Source organism: Hippocampus guttulatus, chromosome 2, assembly GCF_054856545.1.
Source record: "Hippocampus guttulatus isolate MCC_2025c chromosome 2, RoL_Hgut_1.0, whole genome shotgun sequence".
In the NCBI taxonomy this organism is placed as follows: Eukaryota; Metazoa; Chordata; class Actinopteri; order Syngnathiformes; family Syngnathidae; genus Hippocampus; species Hippocampus guttulatus.
In genome coordinates, this window is record NC_141262.1 from 8,773,355 (window position 1) to 8,797,577 (window position 24,223).

General features: G+C 41.2%; 2 protein-coding genes across 8 annotated transcripts in view; both read left to right on the forward strand.

The window, feature by feature from the left end:
* The first annotated feature begins 1,029 nt into the window (after positions 1-1,029).
* gfpt2 (glutamine-fructose-6-phosphate transaminase 2) lies at positions 1,030-21,686 on the forward strand. The gene is made up of 19 exons (XM_086134509.1): positions 1,030-1,106; positions 3,820-3,927; positions 5,775-5,882; positions 6,004-6,129; positions 6,588-6,646; positions 7,164-7,298; positions 8,941-9,002; positions 12,402-12,481; positions 14,084-14,195; positions 14,361-14,524; positions 15,037-15,132; positions 15,227-15,324; positions 15,418-15,538; positions 15,629-15,786; positions 15,868-15,982; positions 17,018-17,145; positions 17,467-17,634; positions 19,299-19,460; positions 20,401-21,686. The coding sequence occupies exons 1-19, from the start codon at positions 1,100-1,102 to the stop codon at positions 20,443-20,445; spliced, it is 2,052 nt and encodes a 683-aa protein (XP_085990635.1). The 5' UTR covers positions 1,030-1,099; the 3' UTR covers positions 20,446-21,686.
* Positions 21,687-22,288: 602 nt separating this feature from the next.
* The window catches only part of mapk9 (mitogen-activated protein kinase 9), a 40,122-nt gene continuing 38,187 nt past the window's right edge, over positions 22,289-24,223 (forward strand). For all 7 annotated transcript variants that reach the window (XR_015103446.1, XR_015103447.1, XR_015103449.1 and 4 more), the window contains exon 1: positions 22,289-22,495. The gene's annotated coding sequence lies outside the window, so the exon portion shown is untranslated. The remainder of the gene's footprint in view (positions 22,496-24,223) is intronic.

The window sequence follows — 24,223 nt, forward strand, 5'->3', positions numbered from 1 at the left end:
TTTATACCCAGTCATGGCATCCACCTGTTCAACTGGTAGGCTGTTAGCCTATGGGATGTTCAAAAGAGGTTTTTGATCAACATTCTCTCAGTCTTTGTTAGCCTCCTGTCCCAGCTTTTTTGAAATGTACTGCAGATGTAAAATTCGAAATTAATGATTATTTGCAACAAAAAAAAGTTTGAGTTTGAACATTAAATAAAAATATCTTGTCTTTGTCGTGTATTCAATTGAATATACGTTGAACATGATTTGCAAATCACTGTATTCTGTTTTTATTTATGTCTAACACAACATCTCAACTTCACTGGAGTTGTACAGATTGCTACAGATTTTTCTTTGCTCGTTGAACTTCTGTTCTTCTTACTCTACCCAGTCAGAGGATGGACTCATGCTGACGTTGTAGTGGGCCAGATAGCTGACCCCACCAGACGTGAATTTGGAATCTGATTGGTTAAAGAAGCAATCCCACTGCTAATACAGGAAGTCACATTGGCACACACTCCTGATTCTGAATTCCCTTGATCAATTACATTGGCATGAAAGCACATAGATGCTGAAATCTGATTTGAGAAAAGAAAAAGCCAACATCCACGTACTCATTATGAAAACAGTGCAGCTAAATGTAATGAACACAAAATAAATGGAACAGACTATAGGGAATTAATATAATCTCATGGAAGAAATTAAAATTTAGGTTGTCATTGCAGACGTGCTCAACAGTAATGCAGGCAACATGGCTGATGGATGGATGATGGTGATGATGATGATTATTATTCGTAGTTGCCGTAGTATTATTATTATTAATTGTTGTAGTAGTAGTGAGATGCTGAGCAGTTCAAACCGAGTTGATATTCCGTGATTGCTGTCTCCACAAGTTGGCCTACGTGTGTCGCGTGATGTGACAGATGTGGATTCGAGAGGACTTGGGAGGCGTCAATAGGGGTGGGGACGCCCGCTGCCTCTCCAGGAAACACCGTTTAAATGCTCACTGCCAGTTTACCGTGCGCACACTTGGAGTGAGAGAAGCATCATCATCCTACTCCCACTGAAAATATACCTCCATTTTTTTCCTACAAGCCCAACTTTCAAGCCTCGAGCCATGTGCGGTAAGTGTTGCATTTTCCCCTCTGACTTCATTTCATTCTACGTGTTCTTTGAGTTGTAGCGCTTTACACGCACAAATCACAATTTACAGTTGAGGGGCTTAAAATGACTTGTGGATGTGTATTCAATTCCGTGTCTGTATTGCCAAGCCGGTTCAGATCGAAGAAGCCCTACTAACGTTGAGACGTTAATTTGTTTCTTTTTCTGGGTGTGTAACTAACTATTCTGAGCTGCAACGTGTCTTGTGTTCCCCCCCGCCACCACCAGGCTACTTACTCCAGTTGTAACAGCCTCGCTGCAGATGCATTGTAGAGCTACGTGAATATTGTTTCGTAATTTGGGAATACTTTGCAAAGTGATGAAGTGTTCCGGATTATGACAACCCTGAGTGTAATAACTCAGCGGCACGACGTTTACAACCTAAAGTCAATCGTGAACCAACTTTTTAACCCCCTCAACCTTCTCCACAACCTGCTTAACTGGCTGCCTAAACACTACTTACTATGTCCACTTTCCCTATAGGCAGCATGTATACGTGTGTGTGTGTGTGTGGTGGGGGGGGGGGGGGGGACTTGGCAGGAACGCATAGACAAAGGCCTGTTGATGGAGAAGCACAGCCAATTTTATATTTTAAAACGTAGTTCCCCAAAAGAGGATATGATATATATTTGTTGTAATATGTCAATATTGTTTGTATCGTTTTAAATACAATAACACACGCACGTACTCACAGACAACAATGTTCCAAAGAGAGTGAATAAAAGCACACAAAGATAATAATGTTCAGGTTTGATTGATACCTCAGAGAGGTAAATCTTCCAATGTTTATGTGGATGTAATTTGTAGTCGTCGAGAATTGCCCTCCACCGTACTGAAATGTTTTCGGAATAATTTACTGCATTTAGCACATGTGAGCCAACACATTTGATTGGATTCAAGGTCCAACCCTCATTTAATTTGGCTCACGAAAGTAAATACAGTGTGCTTCCTTTATCTTTCTTGCTGCAGAAGAAGAAAATCTGTCATGGAAATTCACATTTATTTTCACCGAATACCTTACCCATGCATTTGTTTACTCACCAATTTCGTCGTCACTTTTTTCTTCCTCTTTCTGTTCCTTTCTTCTTTGATTTAAAATTCAATGTATTGCTAAACATACTGTATATTTGTAGACAACAACAGTCAACCGCAGGGGAAATTGTCTCCGGTATATACCGGTACTGTATCATACTATGATGATGGTGATTACACATATATGTGGTTTTTAGTCTGAAGGAAACCACAACTACAATGCGGCCCACAATGAAAAAGAGTTTGACACCCCTTTATTAGACAGACGGCTAGTTGTGCACAGAGAATGAGAGGTTAAAAAAGGCCCAGTTTCCCAGAGAAAAAAAATCCTAGAAATCTATGTGTTTAGGTCTCTCCAAAGGTCATACTAACAAGGGAAGTATTAATCCTGCTACCTTTCAAAGACAACAGCCCAGAGATAATTAACACCTCTGATAGTGTTGGTCAATACGTCCACAAAAATCCAATACATTTTACAGTCCTTAGTAAAGGGTTATACATCTCTACGTTTTTATCACATCTCATTAAGTTGGGAAGAGTCTAGTGAGTGTGGATATTCACCAAACATGTCTTCACAATCCTCTATGCATTCACCCATTCAGATGCATGCACAAGCATGTGTAGCCGAAGCCATAGGTAGTCATTTGGTAGCCCAAGGCTTACCCAGTCATGGGGCCCTCCACATCTGTGTACTGCATTGACAAAAAAATAAATAAATCCAATTTTCACTTCAAGGCCTTTTGAAAGTTGCAACTATCTGCGGTTACTAATTATATAGCCGTTTGAATAGGTTTCACTTATTCCTGTGTGGTAAATAATATTGATCACCAAATTGGTTTTAAATATTAATGACTATTTAGGGTTGCATGGTGCACACGCAGGACTCGTTTGCGGGCAGCGAGTGATCAGTTCCCATTCAGTGACGGTGTGCATGTGGGTGTGAGTGGTCGTTTGTCTCTGTATGTGCCCTGCGACTGATTGGTGACCAGTTCATGGTGTAGTCTGCCTTCCGCCGGAGGTCAACTGCGATAGGCTCCAGCAACTGACCCTGTTCAGGATAAGCGGTGTTGAAAATGGATAGATGTCGAAATATTCAACCGAGTTTAAAAAAAAACTGTCCTATGGTTCCTGAGGTAGATAAAATCCTTAAAATCCTTCTGGGGGTCTATGTAAAAAGTGTATCATAACAGCACTTCTTTTGATAAGACCATCAATTAAAATATAATGTAGTTTTCTTTTTGCAGTGATTAAATACTCGCGTCATTTTGTTCATGTCGCTATCCAACACTCTACGAGTCTCCTCGGCTGATAATGGCACTGACAGCTTCACTAAGTCATTACAGTATAATTAATTAGATCAGAATCATTGAGGCTACTTATAATGGCACTTCTTTAGGTGCATGTTAAATATCGCATTAATATTGATTGCACACTCGGATCGCATTTTGCATGTTAACGCAATGAAGACTAAAAAACAAGCACTTCAAATCTAAGAAAACTTTTATTCATCAATATTTATGAGACATTTGGGCATCCCAGGCTCCACCCGCCCCTCGCTCAACCATGTGACATTAGATTATTGACGTATAACTCCAAAATAGTTAGGCAGTTCTTTTTAACATTGCTTCTCTCTGTTCCTGAAAGGGATTTTTGCTTACCTAAACCATCAAGTGCCCCGCACCAGGAAGGAGATATTTGAGACATTGGTGAAGGGACTGCAGAGACTCGAGTACAGAGGCTACGATTCAGCAGGTAAGATGGCTGCCACGCACGCACACATGCATGCATGGACGCACGTGCGCGCACACACACACACACACACACACACACACACACACACACACACACACACACACACACACACACACACACACACACACACACACACACACACATTGATAATAGCAAGGGAGTAACTTTATCACATCTCCAGCAAAGTAAATTATGAGGGCAGCTAAAAGGCATGGTCAATGTATATAAAGCAAGAGGAACAAGATGTAAAGTATTTCTATATATAAGTAAAAAATAATTACAATACTCCTATGTGTCAGAGTTCGGCCATAGAAAATAGATATTTAATCTGAAATAGACATAAACTTGCAGTCACACTACATCAATTAACTCCAAAAGACTTTATGTTAGATTCTAATGTAACCAACTTTTCAGGGTAAAAACGGCACAGGTATGTTGCCAAGATGCAAAAGTTAAGCGTCGGGTCCAAAGATGTTTAGGATTCCACCGCAGTGAGAAGGTATTATAGCCCTTATAGGTGCAATTCCTTTGCCACTCCTAGTGTCTGTCAAACTACGTAAATGTAAAACAACGAGAATTACAGTTAAGTAGTCCATGGAAAACAACCATTTAGCAGTTGTTTAAATATGACCGTTTGGCTAAATGGTAACAAAGAATGCAGAAAGCCATGGACAGAATAATAAATAGCATGTGATATATATTTGAACACAAAGGGTGGAGCAACACACGTAGACTGATACTATAATCCTACTCACAGGCATATATTCTTGACACTCTGCGAAGAACAAGTAATATTACTGCAGCTTACTCAATTCACGTGTGTCTCTGTATTACACTATCCCTAGGTGACCAGTGGAGAAAGAATATGTGAGATGCGAGTGTTTTAAGTTTTGAGCATGTTCATGGAAAGAATTAGACTGTAGCTCAAGGTACCATTGAACTGGAATTTGGAAGAGTTCAGATGACTGTGGCCATCCAGCAATCAGAAAGTGGTGTTTTCGAGACGCTGACACCGTGGGTCGGTGGTATCAGAAATCATTTGCAAGTTCCAATTTGTGATTCCCATGTGGAGATTACCCGGTCTCCTTGATGTTGCATGAACACTCTTCAATTCCTCACGCTTCCTCCTGCAGTTTAAAAACGCATATACAGATGAAAGGACCTAAATAGTTGGAATGGTGGAATTTGTTTTTGATCCTTCTTTCATCTCTAATCTACAAAACCTCTTTGAAGAAAACCCTCTGGTATTCATAATCAAGGTTATTTCATATCGTTTGGCTTGGGAGTGCTGCTGTCTTTCAATTATCCTTATCCACAAATATTCAATGCAAAAACTTCAGCAGTGACCATTTCGACTTGACTCTGCGATTGCCTTGCAGCTAGTTAGCATGAATATAGATTAACATATGAGATCGACAATTTGAATTTGAAAGCACCAACCTCTTGTCATTTGGCTAATGATGATCACCAATGGTCAATTCATGAATAAATGCAAAGGAACACACGGCACTGCAAATTTGTGCTTTATGTTTGCTCATCCGCTTTGAACAGGATGAAGCCGATGTCGTCTTACAGCTGCTGTTCCACAAGTACTGTAAACACTGCTTGATGGATGTTTTTTTTCCAGCCAGTCAGTCACTTTCTATGAAGTATTGTGAGGTATATATGACGAAATAAATGACTATGTACAATCATAGACCATGGCTTTTAGCTGCCCTCATAATTTACTTTGCTGGAGATGTGACAAGTTTACTCCCTTGCTATTGTCAAAGTTGAACCTGGGTGTTCTTTGCTGTACGGCCTGTTAAAATTATTTGATGTTGATGTTGTCTACTGTTTGTTCACAGGCATTGCTGTGGATGGAAAAACCAAGGAAACCTCTGACATCAATGGCAAAACCATCTGTTTGATCAAGAAGCGAGGAAAGGTCAAGGCGTTGGATGAGGAGCTTCACAGTAAGTTCAAATCAATTATGCCAGGTGATGAGGCATCCTGTCTCTGGTTGCTTATGTGGGTCAAGACTGACACTGCGTCCATATCAGTAAAAGAGATTGTATTATCGGTTGGGTTCTCCAGAGAAGGACTCCCTGGACCTGGAAGAAGAACTGTGTACACACTTTGGCCTCGCCCACACTCGCTGGGCCACACACGGAGAGCCGAGCGCGCTCAATAGCCACCCTCATCGCTCTGACGACAATAATGGTAAATTCTGAAAAAAACAATCTCCCCCCCCCCCCCCAAAAATGTTAATGTATAGTGTATATGTGCTACCACATTCTCTACTGTTGTATTTATAGCGTTGTGTTTACCGGGAGTGTGCCACAATGCATAGGTGGGGTAGCCAGTTATGGGAACATACTTGGTAATCAACATAACAACGATTGGGTGGACAATTAGGTTGTAACCTCTTATTTTAAATTGGTTTTGAATTACTCTTTTCACTACATAATGCCAGTGACGTGTAGCTCAGTCAGGTAAATGAAAGTGGTTGTACAACATTGCAAACCACAACCGCACCAACAAGCATATTATTCAATGAATGATTAGCACCCTCGGCCTTACAGTCAAAACTGAGCATTGCAGTATCGTCGGTCTCTCAGACTGTCTTTTAAACCTGTAGCCATGGTAGCTAAATTTTTCAATTTCAATCTCGCCACTAGAGTTTGTTGTAATCCACAATGGCATCATCACCAACTACAAGGAGCTGAAGGCCTATCTGGTAAGTTCATATTTTATGGGGGCATATTTAAGATGTAGAAATCTCCCATGTCCATTATTTCCAAGATCTAACACGCAGTAATCAATTCGACTCCTAGCAACAGTAAATGCATGTTTTACTTTCATCTGGGAAAAAAATTAAATATTCGAACCACTTCTCAGTATTATTCGGGGCAGTGCTTTGCCTGTATTGCATCTTAAGATTACACGCGTATTTCATGAAATACATAATGTGTTTACAGAGCCAATTTGATGAAATATCAACAACAAAAAAGCATTGCTGATGGTGCAGTTACGCTGGTCTAACGCAATGTGTTTTATTAATATGTAAACAGCGGGCATCAAACCCACTGAATTGTTCAAAATTACACCAAATGAAAATAGAGCTCTCAATGTCAGTCTCATGTTGCCCGAATAAATAATATACTGCATGGTTGCTGTCCATTTCAGTGATCTTTATCCCCCCCCCCCCCCAAAAAAACAACCCAAATGTATATCATGCCTCTTAACATCCTCAGATCACCAAGGGATATGCGTTTGAGTCCGAGACGGACACAGAAGTGATCCCGAAGTTGATCAAATACATTTACGACAATCGGGAATTGGACAGCATCAGTTTCCCCACGCTGGTGGAGAGGGTCATTCAGCAGCTGGTGAGTGGCATTTACTTCATTGTGGTCTTTATTCCCTGTCTTTGTGTTGTGAGGTGGAGTTTTTTTTATCTGGTTGCACCCCGACAGGTGACGATATGAGGAGCTGTAAGGGAAATAATACACTCTAATCAAATGCACAATTGAATGATGTTGAATATGGCATTCACAAATGAAACCCTCTCCCACATTAGTGAAATGCTTTTATAAACATAAGTGAAAAGCACTTACATATACAAGTGGAATACGCTCAGCATTCTACTGCAATGCGTATTTCAGTATATTGGGAATGCATGTGTGAAAAGGATTTCAGCAAAGGATGAGCTTTTCATTTATGTAGGAGTGTTTACCTTGTCTGTACGAGGCAAAAAATCTTTTCGCAGAATTTATTAAAATGCGCTCAACACTCATATACTAAACACACGTGTGAATGAGAGCATTTTTCTTGTGTAAGAGTGTTTACTTGAGCCCGTAAGAGATTTTGACTACTAAGTGAGCAAAAAAAAAAAAAGAGTTGAGTGTGAGACTTGTTTGAGTTATGTGCATAAGAGTGTTTCAGTAGGGTGTGTGAGAATTTCACTCGTAAATGTGACAGTGTCTATCAGACCTTGTGTTTAATGAAATTCAATTGTGTGCATCAGAGTGTTTTAGTAGTTGTGAGAACATCTCACTATTGAATGTGAGGAAAAAAAACATTCAGTTGCAGGGTGTCCCCCGCCTACTGCCCGAAGACGGCTGGGATAGGCTCCAGCACCCCCCGCGACCCTAGTGAGGATCAAGCGGTTCGGAAAATGGATGGATGGATGTTGTCAGTGTTTGATGTCTTTATTTGAGAAAAAAAGAGTGTGTGTTTCAGCAGTATGTTTGTGAGTGTTTTAGTAGTGTGTGTGTGTTGACTTGTGTATGTGAGTGGGGAAAAATTGTGCAAAAAAAATTTCCAAATACATTTTGTGTGTGAGAGTGTTTCAGCAGTGCTCATGAGAGCGCTTCTTCGTGTATATGAGTGGTAATCCTGAATTATGGCCCCTCATAAGTGACGTCACAGTGTCTCTAGGTTTCACGAATTGTTTGGTCCCACCCATTAGTCATTCTACCGTACATTTCAATTTCCTGTCTGTTTAAAACACAGTGGACCATCACAGAACGGTCTCCTTGGTGACCGCACTGAAAGCATCACGGATAACATCATCACTTGCTGAAGATGATTTGGTAGATCAAGAGTGTATTCTCCACTGTGTGAATTTTGGGTGTGAGCGGGTTGTACATTTATGCCTTTTGCACAACTTTGTTTTGTGGAGTAATGTGAACCAGACAGTGAGAACCCACAGACTGCCACATGACCACGACAAAACATACCCGACCCGCCCAAACCACATATCCACGCATACTCAGCCAGTTCGACGTCTATCCACCACAGTGCTTTCGAAACACAGCAGATGTTGCGCAATAGAAGTCCCGGTTCTGTTTTACCTCCAACAAAGACCCCATGTCCATCCCATTATTTCACCATAACTCTTTTGGGGAAACATCTTTGGGTCACTGCCCAATTTAGGAATACTGTACTGTACATCAGAAACTTGATGATGAATGATTGAAAATATTGAGTAACTTCAAACTCATGAGTTTTCTCTTCCTTTTGTCTCAGGAGGGGGCCTTTGCTCTGGTTTTTAAAAGTCGCCATTTCCCTGGAGAGGCAGTGGTTGCCAGGTTAGTTTTCACGCTAACACACGCAAACACATATTCAGACCTTTCGCTGTGTGGTCTTGAACATGTGGTCCAGGGGATACACGAGATTGAGCTGAGCCATCCCTGTGAAGCAATCATCCATCTGATTCATCGTTGCCCTTTCACATACTCAGTGGTCTTTGTTTTAGCAATTATGTGAGACGGTTGTTTTGTGCATGCTATAATTTTCATGTACTGTTTCTAATTGTGTAAATGCTTCTAAAATCACATGCGACTTAAGGCCCTGACAGATAGGATGCAGTGGTTTATTCCTTCCGCTGCCCAGCCTGGCCTCTTTCATATGGGCCTTCGACCTCCTTCTCGCTCCTGCGCATGGCCTCCCTTCTTTCTCCTGAGCTTTGCGCCGTCCTCCCTCCTGGCCCCTCTTCTCTCGCCTTTGGTCTCCTCCTCGCTGAGGCCTGACCTCCTTATTTCTTTGGCAGCCTCTGCGTAGCTGGCCATCTGCCTGGGTTTCTGTGACTCATTATCCGACAGTTTCCTGTTTCAGACCTTGCCAGCATGACTCCTGGTTTATCACTCCCTACGTTTTATTTGACTTTATATATTTCCTGCTCCATTTGATCCCTTAGAGAACAGGGAGAGGCAAATGACTGCATGAGCAAAGTGGAATGAATTAAAAAAAAAGAGGGTGCAAATAAACATAAAATGAGATATATGGGCAGTAACCAGTGTTGCTATGACCTTGAACCAGCAACAAAATTTCTTATCATCCAATTCATCTATTGTCCTTCTGTAGTTGTGTAATCTCCAGTCACGTTGCTCTAAAAAGTCATTCTCATGCTGCCAACTACTCCCAGGGGGGATATTTGCACAGTAGCTAGGTATCGATGTGCTATGTTGTGAAATATTCATAATTTCCAATCCTTCAGGAGAAGTTTTTGAATATGTCCTGTGGAAAAAAATCTGTCCCGCTCGCGCAATAGCACTTTTACTCCAGAAAAGCACCTTATTCACAATGGCGTAACACTAAACGTTATCAGCTTGTGATTTGGATTTTTTATGAGTGCCCGCGGTTGCGCCCGCCATGACTGTGCATATACATGCACTGAACTCAACTGTATTTATAGAGCACTTTCAAACAGCCATCGCTGCATACAAAGCAATGGCTGTTTGAAAGAGCACGACGAATGACCGACGCCTCTTAAGTCATGCCTTTTGCCTATGAGAGGTGTTTTTTTCCCTTGGTAGCGGTGGCTTCTTTTCTATCAAAGAGGCACAACAAGGGGCAAGAGTCAGCTGATTTGTTGTTGTTGTTGTTTTTTTTTACTTTTAATGATCATTTTTATCATGTACTGTTGTGAAGTCCATCCATCCATTTTCCGAACCGCTTGATCCTCACTAGGGTCGCGGGGGGCGCTGGAGCCTATCCCAGCCGTCTTCGGGCAGTAGGCGGGGACACCCTGAATCAGTTGCCAGCCAATCGCAGGGCACACAGAGACGAACAACCATTCACGCCCACACTCACACCTAGGGACAATTTAGAGCGTCCAATCAGCCTGCCATGCATGTTTTTGGAATGTGGGAGGAAACCGGAGCACCCGGAGAAAACCCACGCAGGCCCGGGGAGAACATGCAAACTCCACACAGGGAGGCCGGAGCTGGAATTGAACCCGGAACCTCTGCACTGTGAAGCCGACGTGCTAACCACTGGACTACCGGGCCGCCCTGTTGTGAAGTCATAATGACTAAACAAATGTGAAGAACGCGGTTTTTTTTAAACCCACTTTAGCATACTGATTTTTTTCAGCATTTCGTCTTATCAACAGCGCCCATACATCATTCGATCCCATGGCATTACATGAGTCCAATCATCATTATCTTAATGATTATTAACACGAGATCTGATGAAACCAGCCTTTGCTAGTTTTTATTAGGACTACTCCTCCGCCTGTTTGCCAGCATGAAGAGCGTTTTTGTTTAAGCAGCCTTTACTTTCCACATGCCAAACACAACGGTTCTGTGTCTTAACATTAGACTTGGAAAAGAAAGCAGCTTTAGGCAGCAATGATGTCATGTCATCCCTATGTTTGCATGGTTTCCAGGGATCGCTATGGCATGCTGTGATGTACTATTAGCAGTTGTTCTCTAATTCATTTCTTAGTTTGGCGTATCTCACTTTAAAAATACAAGGGGAAAAAAAGGTAAGGAGGTAATTCACCAAAGAGAGAGCATAATTGATACAAATATGTTTAACTGCGAGTATGAATGCAAGAATGTTTGTCTACTGACACTGGGCTATTGTTGTTGTCGTCAAAAAGGATCAGCTTTCATGACTTTTCGGTTGCTCTTGTTTTGACTTTACCTTACGCCACTGTCTCTCTACTCACACGTCTCACTTTTGTCTCGTCCATTTGCTTTCCCTCTTTCTCCTGTCTTTTCCCTCCCTCAGGGTAAATATTGTACTGGATAGCGACCACATGTTTCTGTTTGCAAGCCTCACTTCAAGCCCCACGCCCCTTAAGACAACCAGTGGCCTTGCGTCACTGGAGCCGAGCCCCAGAGAAATCTTAACTTGGAGAGAAAAGAGAGATCCAGCCATACAAATAATGTTTGTGCGAAGGAGAGGCCCTCAGTATTTCTCTCTGAATAACCTACTTGGCATGAAGAGGTTTGATTTAAATATTTTGTTTGATTAAGTCAAACAAACCTTTCAAATGTTGCTGCACTTTAGTTGCCTCCATCTCCAATCAGAAACTCAAATGAAGTAGTAGGCCAAGGGTGCCCAAACCTTTTGGACGGGAGATCAACTTTTCGATCAACAAACTTACCGCGATCGACCCGTTACCGCGCACATACACACGCACGCCATGATGAGCAACAACTCTGTTCACAAGCTGCAACTAGAGACTGCTGAGCGCTAACAACTTCCGGTGACGCAGGTCACTCGCCACTGTAGGTTAAAGATTTACCTGCTTTATTTCTTTTTTAAATACTTTTTGTGAAAACGAGACTGATAGGATGATTAGGGTGCAGTCTACATTAACACAAAAAATACATTACTAACATGCACAAAGACACAAATGGTTGTTTTTTTTCTCCTCTCCACCCCTCGCGATCGACTTGGGGCCAGTCCGCGATCTACCGGTCGATCACGATCGACGTAATGGGTACCCCTGTAGTAGGCAATCAAATATGTGGGATCGTGTTCAAGCATTGCGATGTTGAAAATATTTGAGGGAGTAAGGAGAGGAGCTGTGATGTAGTCATGAGACCTTTTGTGAAGACGAATAAAAATTGAACAGGATTGTGAGAGTGCATCAGTATCCCTGTAACCAGAAGGTGTCAACACTGTACAGCATCTTAAATTGTTGTTAACTTATCAACCATGAACTTATCGTTTCTCCTCCTCAATGTGATCAGAAGAGGAAGTCCGTTGCTTATTGGCGTACGAAGCGAACACGAGCTGTCAACTGAACACATTCCTGTCCAGTACAAGGGTGGTAAGTAGGCTTCCTCATTTTTGCTGCCTAATTGCAATTACCATCTGCCTCATGGTTCCCCACTTCCAATTACAGTAATGGCTGTTTCCTCAAGTACGGAAAGAGGTGTAATACTAAGAAAGAGCCTAGCTCTTTTATTACTGATACTCTCCCGCAAATCACACTAATCAATGTCATTTTGGTACACCCATAACAGCCATACCACACGCCAATCACATACATAACATGTACTACATTATAAATGTACACATGACACCTAAGACAAGAATGTATTCAAATATAAAATATATTGAGTATGACCACAGTCACAATCTTGCAGTTGAACAGCTTTCATCAGCAATGTGGAGCTGTATAGAAATCTTTAAAAGAAAAATGTCGTATCACAAAGATGTAAATGAATTTCGAAACTGAGTTCACATCATCTGTTTTATATTAAGTACTTGCCTTGGTGTTTTTACGTTAAAGAGAGTGTAAGGTAAAACTAAATGCATTTTAACACCCAGGCAATAGTTACCAACATTTCAAATGTTGGGCATCTTGGAAAAAAAGGAATGTACTGTTGGACAAGACTGAACTTGCATTTTAATAGAGGGATAAATAATAACAGACATCTGATGTGGCTTTTTTCTGTGGCACTTTTCTCGCACTATGCAAAAACATATGTCCATCGCTATGAATGCAAGTAGTTGTATGTCTTGTGACTGACACCGAGTGCACAGGACATATGGTATTGCTGCCAAATATTAATAACATTACTGTAACTGTCACTTCTTCTACATTGTTGGTTTCTCAATCACTGAATGCCAAATGCACCTTAGCTCTTCCGACAGAGGCTGTCTTTTGGAAGGAATCTTGCTGTGAATTTGGGGTGCTATTGTACAATAATACATTGCAAAGCCTTCTTTGAAAATCCTTAACCTTTCTTGTGAAAGTTTGTGAGCTGCCAAGTATTTTCAGGAAGCGTCTCCGGGAAAACTATTCAGAAGTTTCCTATGAAGTGTGCTTATTAGTGTAAGAAGTGCTTCAAGTAAAATGAACTGAAAAAGATTGCTGATACATTAACAACATATGTAACTTTGATTATTTCCTATTGCCCTTTCGATTTGCGTGTTTTATCTACACAGAGACAAAATTGTCTCAGCTGTTGTATCATGAAAGATTTATGCTTTCTCAAAGGAGCAAGTGAGACCAGTCCAAAGTGCAATGCAGAGTTACTGTTGTTGTCGTGGGTGATGACAAAGCAAGCCTGGGTGTGTCAATTTAACGGTTGTAAAGAAAGACTTTTAGTGCCTCTTGCCCTCTATTCAAAATATCTTTGTACTGTATAGATGACAAACGACACAGACTACTCCCAGTTATCACACACCTCAATCTTTTTTTGTGGGTGTGATGACGCCCTCCAGAAAAATCTAATCACCAAATTAAGGTTCAATATATCATTCTGATTGAAGCAGCTTTGCTTATCATACCATAAAATAACAACATAAAGTACATTTCAGCAGAGACTTCGGAGGAAGAGTTTGTCATGTCCATGTCTGTATTAGGAATTCAAAGAGACTGAGGTGACCCCTTGACCTCTGATTTCTGACCCACCCCCCACAGCTCTCTTCAAGGAGGACATCCAGGAAAAGAACAACCATAACCGCGCTGGTGGCACGATTAACTCTGTAGGGGATGGCAGAGCTGTGGAGTATTACTTTGCCTCTGACGCTAGGTGAGAACTCCACTCGGTGATAAACTTTATCCAAAACAATGCCGGTGTGCCTTCTTGTCTCTGTATTTATAAGATGTACAGTATACAGTACATGTTATCGAAATTGAATCACCTATTTTTGTCTCTTGCCTTTTCTAAACACTGTTTTTTCCCTATGACTCACAGTGCCATTATTGAGCATACTAACAAAGTATTGTACCTGGAGGATGATGATATTGCCGTGGTGAGAGGAGGGAAACTTTCCATCCACAGGATGAACCGGCAGGCTGGTGAAGATCCTGTGCGAGCCATCCAAACCCTAAAATTGGAGCTCCAACAGATAATGAAAGGTCAGACAGCCATTCGAAAGCGAACAATTTAAGGACAGCTTCAAAGTTGCCTCCTGGAAGTAATGCGCCCCCCACGAAAAAAAAAATCCTATACTTGCTCTTCCTCTGCTGGCTGAAAACAGATGGTACAAGTTGCTGATATTTTTTTCCCCAATGTATAGACTAGAATAGAATACAATACTAGTGAGAATAAGCGATGTAGAAAATACGGTACAATAAAATCCAATTAACTTAAATGGAATAGAATAAAACAGCATGGCTTAAGTGTCACTGCAATACACTGCAATTGTAAAATGGAAGCAATTGTGATAGATTCTTTCATTTCCCAAATAGGATTAATTACATAAAATATGATCATGTGTATTGATTTCATCATAAAATAAATGTGAATAGCGGTATATCGAGCCTATAAAATTACACATACTACTGTGCCATATTTACATGTTCAGCACTTGTAAATATGTAAGTGATATACCGGTGCACATTCTAATGCAATTGTCTTCCCTTTGCAGGAAACTTTGATTCCTTCATGCAGAAAGAGATCTTTGAGCAGCCAGAGTCAGTGGTCAACACAATGAGAGGCCGCATTTGTTTTGACTCCAATACTGGTAACCATAAAATATTATTAAGTGCTACCTGTTTATTGAACACATAATTGTGGGAATATGTGTCATGCAACTATCTCATTTAACTCTTTCTTAGTGATTCTTGGAGGATTGAAGGATCACCTAAAAGAAATCAAGCGCTGCAGACGGCTGATCGTGATTGGCTGTGGTACTAGTTTCCATGCTGCCGTCGCTGTAGGTTTAGCTTGATAGACAAACATTTGTGAGAAAATTTGCATGTTTATGGTGAAAGCGGTGCTCAGCTAGCTTCCCTACAAATGTTTTCAGACCAGACAAATCCTGGAGGAATTGACGGAGCTGCCTGTCATGGTGGAGTTGGCGAGTGACTTCCTGGACCGCAACACGCCTGTTTTCAGAGATGATGTTAGTTTCTTCATCAGCCAGTCAGGTGACGTCACCAATAACTCATCCTAAACTTTCATGACCGTTGGCTCCAAAGATATTTCAGACTCTAAAACTCTTTTGCACCAACCATCAGGAGAGACAGCAGACACCCTAATGGCTTTGCGTTACTGTAAGGACCGAGGTGCCTTAACAGTGGGCGTAACCAACACCGTGGGAAGCTCCATTTGCAGAGAAACAGACTGTGGAGTCCATATTAATGCTGGGCCTGAGATTGGAGTTGCGAGCACCAAGGTACAACTACTACACCTTGTCTGAGATTAACCCTTTTTTTTTTTGCAATTTAAATCATATGCCCCTCTGTGTGTGATCCAGGCATACACCAGTCAGTTTGTGGCCCTCACCATGTTTGGCCTTATGATGAGTGAGGACCGACTGTCCTTACAGAAGAGAAGACTGGAGATCATCAACAGCCTCAGAGAGCTCCCCGGTAACAACACAACACCCACCTAGACTACTTATCATTATAATACTAATATGAGGTGACAAAATCGTTTTTATTCTTCTGAACATTTCGTGGTCAGTGGCAGTTTCAGCTCATTTGGGCTCTTAATTGAGTCAGGCAATATATAGCAGCGGTACACCCTGGCCTGATTATCGAAACCAGTGGCGGGATGGGAATTTCCGACCTGAGCCCTCGGTTGGGATTTAGCCAACTCACTCCATACAAATCAATACAACTTTATTAATAAAGTACCACAAAAAGTGCTGCAGATAAATACAAATCAAACAGAACCCCAAACAAAAATACTAATACTGTATAATAATAATAATAATAATAATTGTAATTATTATTATTATTATTATTACTAATGATGACAACCCCCCCTCCATAAAACAAAAAAACATTTAAAATAGCCACCAACTATTCGTGGATTTTCACTATCCGTAAACTGGACCAATCCCTATGCTATGCAAATTCAAAACACTCGTGTAGTGCCTCCTCTGCGTCTTTAGACCAAAATACCACCACTATCCGACTATCCGTTGCAGTTACTGAACCAATCAACACTATAGAAACATGCAATATAACAGCATGCAACTGTGCTATGTACGTCATCTGGAGCAATTCAGAATTGATCAGTGTCTATTAATGGAACCAAAATATCCATCCACCATTCAACCACTTTCTAATCCCCTGACCTTCAAGAGGGTCCTTGGCATTCTGGAGCCTATCCCAGCTGTCTTCGGGCAGTAGGCGGGGTACACCCTGAACTGGTTGCCAAACAATCGCAGGGCACATGTAGACAAACAACAATTCACGCTCACAAAAGGACAATTTAGAGGATTCCATTAACCTTCCATGCATGTTTTTTGAATGTGGGAGGAAACCGGAATACCCAGATAAATCCCACGCACGCACAGGGAGAACATGCAAATCTCACAACTCATTCACTACCATTCATGGTTATAGAAGTCAAAGTTCAATTTCACGTCATCATGACAACTAATTTGTGTGTCCTAGATCTGATAAAAAAGGTGTTGTCTCTGGATGAGAAAATAAAGATCATTGCTGAAGAGCTGTACCAGCAGAGGTCTCTTCTGGTCATGGGCCGTGGTTTCAATTATGCCACATGTCTGGAGGGGGCATTGGTAAGTTTGTTCTCCATCCATCCCAGTATCACATGAAATAAGAATAAATTATAATGAAAATACATATTTTTAATTTACTTTAGATTTCAGCAATTCAGCAGTCATAAGATCTCATTTCAAAGTGTCAGTACTCCGTGGGGCCCTCAGGAGGAGAAAGCCCCCCCCACACACACACTCACGCACATACACACACACACACGCACGCACACACGCACGCACGCACAATGGTAAAAAACTTTGTGTACTGCAATGTGCCTTCTGCAGTTTTCCTCTTCACTCTGGTTAAGTTTTGAATCCGTTTTATTTTGAACTTATCTACAGAAAATCAAAGAAATTACCTACATGCACTCGGAGGGCATCCTGGCAGGCGAGTTGAAGCATGGACCTCTGGCGCTCATTGACAAACATATGCCAGTCATCATGATCATCATGAAGGATGCCTGCTACACCAAGTGCCAAAACGCCCTACAACAAGTGACTGCTAGATCGGTAGGTCTTGGAAACAATCCACAGGGTACAGCAAATTTACTATAATATTCCGTTCCGGACAATAGTCAACTGCCAATTTATTGTAACGTGAAATAGTGAAATAATCCCCTGCCACCATTATAAAAATATTTCAGCAATATTTTAATGTTGTTAGTTCTACACCACTGTTAATACTAATACGTATGATACAATGTTAATACAAAACATTCATATGTGGTAAAAAATAATGTATATGTAATGATAAGGAAGGAGGGTCTTGCCAATGCAAGTTACCAAATATACACGAAGTTGACTTAATTCCATTCTTCTTTTTTAAAATTGTCAACCAGTTAAGTTAATGTGCTAAGCAGCCTGGATGGGACGCGTCTCCACTGTTTACAAATGGGGGCGGGGGGCGGCTATCTCAGTTATGTGCTCATTACTTGCTGTTTTTGTGCGCTGGCCAATCACCACTTTTTTTCTTCTTTTTTTTTTACATAAAATTGCTTGGCACCATCTTGTGGGCTCTAGATGCAAATTAACTATGTTCAAGTGTGGGGAGAAGATCAGGGATCAGGGACTGGTCCCAAGTCGATCCGAGGGGTGTTGAGGAACCCCCCGCGCCCCCAAAAAAAAAAAACATTTGTGTCTCTGTGCATGTTAGTAATATATTTTTTGTGTTAATGCACACTGCACCCCAATCATTCTATCAGTCTCACTTTCACAAAAAGTGTTTAAAAAAAATAATAATAAAGCGGATTATCTTTAACCTACGGTGGCGTCTGACTGCGTCACCGGAAGTTGTTAGCGCTCAGCAGTCTGCAGTTGCAGCTTGTGAAAAGAGTTGTTGCGCTATATCTTGTATCGTTATCATTATTCTCATTCAGAGTTTATTTTGTACAATTCACGAGGGGACGGGCAAAGAATAGGAATCTGGAGGGCCGAGAGACACGTTTTAAAACGGTACGCGTGAGCTACGATCGTTAACAGGCTGCAAAAATGCGTCACATGCCTCAGCGTCAGGCTGTTGCTCATCAAGGCATGCGTGTGTACGTGCATGCGTATGCGCGGTAACGGGTCGATCCCGGGAGGTTGGTTGATCAGAAAGTAGATCTTTGGTCAAAAAAGTTTGGGCACCCCTGCTTTAGGAGGACAGGTCATGGTGCTTAAAACACATTATAGCATGATTGGATTTGTTTTTAAAATGGCATTTCCATTCACTTTAATGGGAAAAAAATGATATGAAATACAAGTCAGGGTACCACTAAACAGTATTTTATTAACGCATTTCTATTTAAACGGGGATTTGGCGCCATCTTGTGGTATTTTAAATCATAACAGAACATAGTTTTTTCCAGCAAATAACAGAGGACAGGTGGAAAAAGAATTATCTATACTGTATAGTGAATTTGTATATGGCTAATTGTGAATTGACTCGGTTTATTGTATTGTATTATGAATATTATAGAGGGGGAAATTCTTCCAAGTACCATATTCAGAGCAGATGACTGAATAAATTCAGTTTTTTGTTGGGTCAGCAATGATTTAAATAAAGCCACTTATCTTAATCCAAGAACAAAGAGGGAGATTATTTGAAAGGGCATTAAATTGCATTACACAAAAGGGAGGGACGTACTATTATTTATGATGTTCATGACTATCCCCCCCCCCACCCCGCAATTCAGGGGAGGCCCATCATCCTGTGTTGCCAGGACGACACTGAGGTGACCATGAATGCTTACCGGACCATCGAGCTGCCGCGTACTGTCGACTGTCTGCAGGGCATCCTCAGTGTCATCCCACTGCAGCTACTGTCCTTCCACCTGGCAGTGCTGCGAGGATATGATGTAAGTGAAATGTGTGGGCAACTTACACTCAGCAACCACAACATGCTCATCATAGATATCTGAAGTTCAACCTATCATGACACATCTTAAATGCATACTATAATTTCTCAAATAGACTGCATTTGTTTTCTCTAGTAAAAAAATCATCGAAAATCAAGTGGTGTATTGTTATTGTACATAGGGTTAGGCCACCCCTGGCACCAGCTTTAAACTCTACATGCATCACACCAGCTGCAAGCTAGTGACTATATTTGACGGCTTTGTAACTGTCAAATATAGAAGTACCAGTAAATAAATGGCAGCGTCACAAGTGGGGAAAAAGCTGGGCATTTATACAAGACCCCTTGCTTATCGGCACATAGCGAGGCCTTCTCTCCCTTCTTTGTGTTAATAGGTCGACGTCCCTATCAATGCAATGCATGGACATTGAAATTAAGTTGTAACTTGCGCATTTGTCAAACAATTTTCATGAAGTTGACTTGTCAGTTCCAAAGCATGTGCTATCCACATTCATGAAAATACACTCTCGACTTAGACCTGTTACCGCAATGTCAGCATCGACATGTAGCTCTAAAGGGGCATGTTGTGTCTGGGTACCTACCTACTGGTGTTCCTGTCTCAGTGTTGACAGCCCAAACTGTTAGCAAGGGAAGCAAATTTGTCTTTACACCCCCCAAAAATGTGTGTGAACATGAAAAGTCCCAATCTATCAAATTAGTATGCAGATAATATTTATATTCTTGAACAGGGATACCATCAAATTGGTGGCGGGCATCATGCACGAATACAAAATCAGCTTTCGAAGAGTGATTTTGCAGGAGCATTTATATCAGAGTGCGTATTAGCTTCAAGAAATTACGGTACTGACTGATGCCCTACAATGTTTCCATGTTAACAAACTGGACCATTAATGATCCAAGATTATTTGGCTTCTCTGCAGGTTGACTGCCCCAGAAACCTAGCCAAGTCTGTGACAGTGGAATGAACTCACGTCACAAAGCACAGGAGAGCAGGAAGGACGTTCATAGCGTTGCAGCGCAAATGTGCAATTTCATTTTCAGAATGTTTTAATGGATGTGTGTGTGTGTGTGTGTGTGTGTGTGTGTGTGTGTGTGTGTGTGTGTGTGTGTGTGTGTGTGTGTGTGTGTGTGTGTGTGCGCGCGCATGCGCGCGTGTAGGTTTCTGCATGTAAGGTGTGCGTGTATGGGAGATGAGTGAAAGAGGCAAATGAAAAGGACCGCGTACAAGGAACTTTTTTGTTTTTATTCAAACAAATGTGAAGTTTGACCAATACACTGATGAGGGAGCTCCAGTCCTGTGCTGTTGCGGCCTTGTATGGATCGCAACATGCTGTGCCTTTTTCTTATCACCAGAAGAGCCAAAAACACTTTAAGAGACATAATAATCACATTAAATACGATGTAGAAGAAATTACAGTTGTGCAATATGGCGGCTAATTGTGCATTATGAAAGTACACATTTGTGACTGAGCAAATCTTTTTTTTTTAACATTCTCTCTTGTACGGAATCCTCTTCCGTACTCTTGCTTAGCCTACATCCAATGAAATTGAATAGTTACAGAGCTTCATTCCAAAGATCTCCGGAAATCTTCTGTAAGTTGTACTGTACATGAATGCAATTAATGTACCTTTCTGGGTTTTAATATTTATTTTATTTTATTTTTTAGCATGGCCAACGAAAAAAAGGAAAGTACTTTTCACATTCTGACTTGATTTTACCCTTGTGTCATATTCTACTTCATGTTTATTGTCGTTTTAGTATGATTTTGTTGCTTGTGTTAAGCAGAATCGCATTGTTTGCAAATATTAGTTTCATGCTATGTCGGAGCATGTTAAAATTGTAATTGCAGCACACTCAGTTTATTCCGCAAAGTGCATCATTGCCATTGCATTTGTAGTATGGAAGGAACCATCCAGAAAAGAAACAACTGATCAATATGCCATTACTTTTATCACAGAGTTTATTTTTAAACTTTTTAGTTATTTGTATGAGTTTATAACAAATGAAGATATTCTAGCTTTATCTGATTTATATTTGAGAAACATAAAAAGGGTTTGATCTATATTTGTAACTGATTTTTTTGTTTCATACATTTTCGTTTTACAGACATAACTGTGATCTATCAATCAGTACCTAGATAAATTATTCAAAAACGTGTATTTCATTTGTTCATTTCTAAATTAATAAATGTGCTTTAAATTCGAAGTGCTGTAGTTTGATCCTGAAGTAATCTATCAATCTATCTACCACCTCAAAGGGTGACATTGCTCAATTTTGTTACGGTGCAATCCTTTAACCATCTATGTAGAGGCAGCATTTCCCCTCTGATTTCTAAAGGCTTGTTTCAACAAATACAGCCGTGGGAAAAAATAGACTACTGTACCTCTGTTTCTCCAGTTTAATGTTAATTTCAACTGTAATGAATAAAAATGAGAATTGAATTTAAGAGCTGATTGATAGTGACCAAACTCACTTCAAAAGTTCTTACATAAATAGCAATGACAATTGAATTTGTACAACAAAAACGGTGCTATTAGGCATTACGTGTTTTCGTTTGTGTCACTTATTCACTTGATACTGTTCGTGGTACCAGACATTAAAATGAACAAGAAATTGAAGAAAACTGGTATTCTCTTAATTTTTTGCGCGGCTGTATTGTGACCAGTGAGATATTTTTTTTTTGCATTTATAAATGAGGTAATAAAATTGACAAATTGGCTAAAAGCATTTTAACCCATATAAAGTCATTCAACCAATCAAGTTCCTCGGAGTTGACGTCACCTTGCGCGATGACGTCATGCGCAAGCCTTGGCCGCCTGGTGTGACGTCGCCGCCTCCTCGCTCCGCGCTGTCGCTGGGAGTTCGGCTAGGCGGGTACTGCTGAATCTCCGCGTCGTGACAGTCTGAGCGGCCTTTCGTCCAAAGTTTTTCTTCGACTCTCGGACGTGTCGGAACAAGGAACGGGGCGCTTTCTCCGTTTTGTCCATGCCCGGGAGTGCCCTGGGAGCCAGAAGGTAAGCGTTCCCCGGCGCTTCCGCCCCCTCGGTGAGGCTCCGTGAACCCGCCGGCATTGACTTCAACTCCCCGGCTTCACGACTACCGCATTGCCATGGAAACTGAAAGACAGCCTAGGCCACACTTTTAGTGAACGCTGATAAAAGCGGTGCTTTATGATACCGGCTTCGTCGGCGCCTCTCGGCTTTCGGGACGATCTACGGCCGTATTTAGCCACCCTCAAGGCCAGCTGTGTTGCGGCAGTCGCGGTGTGTCATCCACGCGTGACTTCACACTCCGTGTTGGCTTGCTTGTGTGTGTATTTTAGAGCAGGCACGCGGCGTTTGGGAATTAAAAGCAGCCAGGTATACACCCAGTTATGTCACATGATAGTCCCAAAAGCACCCCCACGCTACCCCCTCCCGTGCCGGTCCCCCACAGTCGGCCCCAAGTAGTCAACTGCTCCTGTGGATCATTTCCACACTAATTTGGGGGCAAGTTTAGACCTGTCAACGCATTTGAATAATGCGTGCATTTATGCATGGTCAGTAACATACACGCACTAGTGTTAAGTCATCTTCACCAAGCATCATTTTAAAGAGCATCCCATGTGCAGCAGCAGCATGAGTGTGAGATGTCGAGCCTTCAGGCAACGCTAATCTGATCACCCACTCAGCTCACTGACTCGCATCCCTCCTCAAAATTTGACTTGTGGTCATGGCTTGGACTCAGAGTGGACAGCAGTCATGAGGAGCAGAGGATGAGGCTGTGAAGCTCACTCTGCATCATATCATTGGCCTCATAACCAAATCATATGCTTATGTAACTGTGAATTTGCAGGAGGGTATATTTTAGATGTTGGTCGTTTGTTGGCAGGCAAATAAATGGAAACTGTGTGAAGTGTTTGCATGGTAAAAGTCAATCACTGTTGTGTTTTCGTTTTTTGCTTTTTTACATTGGTGGTCCACATTTCACCTACTTGTTTTTGAATGTAAAAAGAAAAGAGGATTTTCCCAAACAGGTGATTGTCACTTATTGAGGCACAAACTAGTGTGCTTTGTGAATGATGGTGTTTTGATTCTACTGTGGCTCACAGTATTAACAAAAGATTGCAATGTGAGGATCAGGTTCAAGGAATTCAAGCTCAAATTTCCATGTATTTATTCAACCATTGATGATTGCAGTATAATGTTATAATACAGTGGTACCTCTACTTACGAAATTCATTGGTTCTGGAAGAAATTTCTTAACTAGACAATTTTCTAAGTAGACACGTTTTCCATGTAAATGCCCTAATCCGTTCCAAGCCCCCCCAAAATTCTGACATAAATGTTTTCTAAAGCATAAAAATGCATCAATATATGAAACAAATACATGTCACAATTAGATTATTGCACAATAAAATTAGAGTTTTGCACAAAGTAAAAACCAAAGAATAGAGTAAAGAATAAAAATGGTCATTTAACTTTTAACTGTGTCCTCACCGTTTTTTGCCCTCTTTCGTTCATATTCTCCCTCAGAAGTGGTTATTGCCTGGCCTTTTGTCACAAACCGATCCAAGGACGTTTGCTTTTGTCGCCTTTTAACAATCCTTCGAAAATGTCCAAGGCAAACATCAGCATAGTGAGCGTTCGCTCAACTGGCGAACACTTTATCTGGGTGATTCCCATTTATGTAAACTATAGGAACGTCTCATGGCCCAAGGAGCGATTGACGAGGACCCAGCATAGACACACATCTATTTATTT

Coding starts and splice junctions, on each gene's coding strand:
- gfpt2 (XM_086134509.1), top strand. Junction 15,787..15,867: donor TTGGAGTTGCGAGCACCAAG/GTACAACTACTA, acceptor TGTGTGATCCAG/GCATACACCAGTCAGTTTGT. Junction 17,635..19,298: donor AACAAGTGACTGCTAGATCG/GTAGGTCTTGGA, acceptor CCCGCAATTCAG/GGGAGGCCCATCATCCTGTG.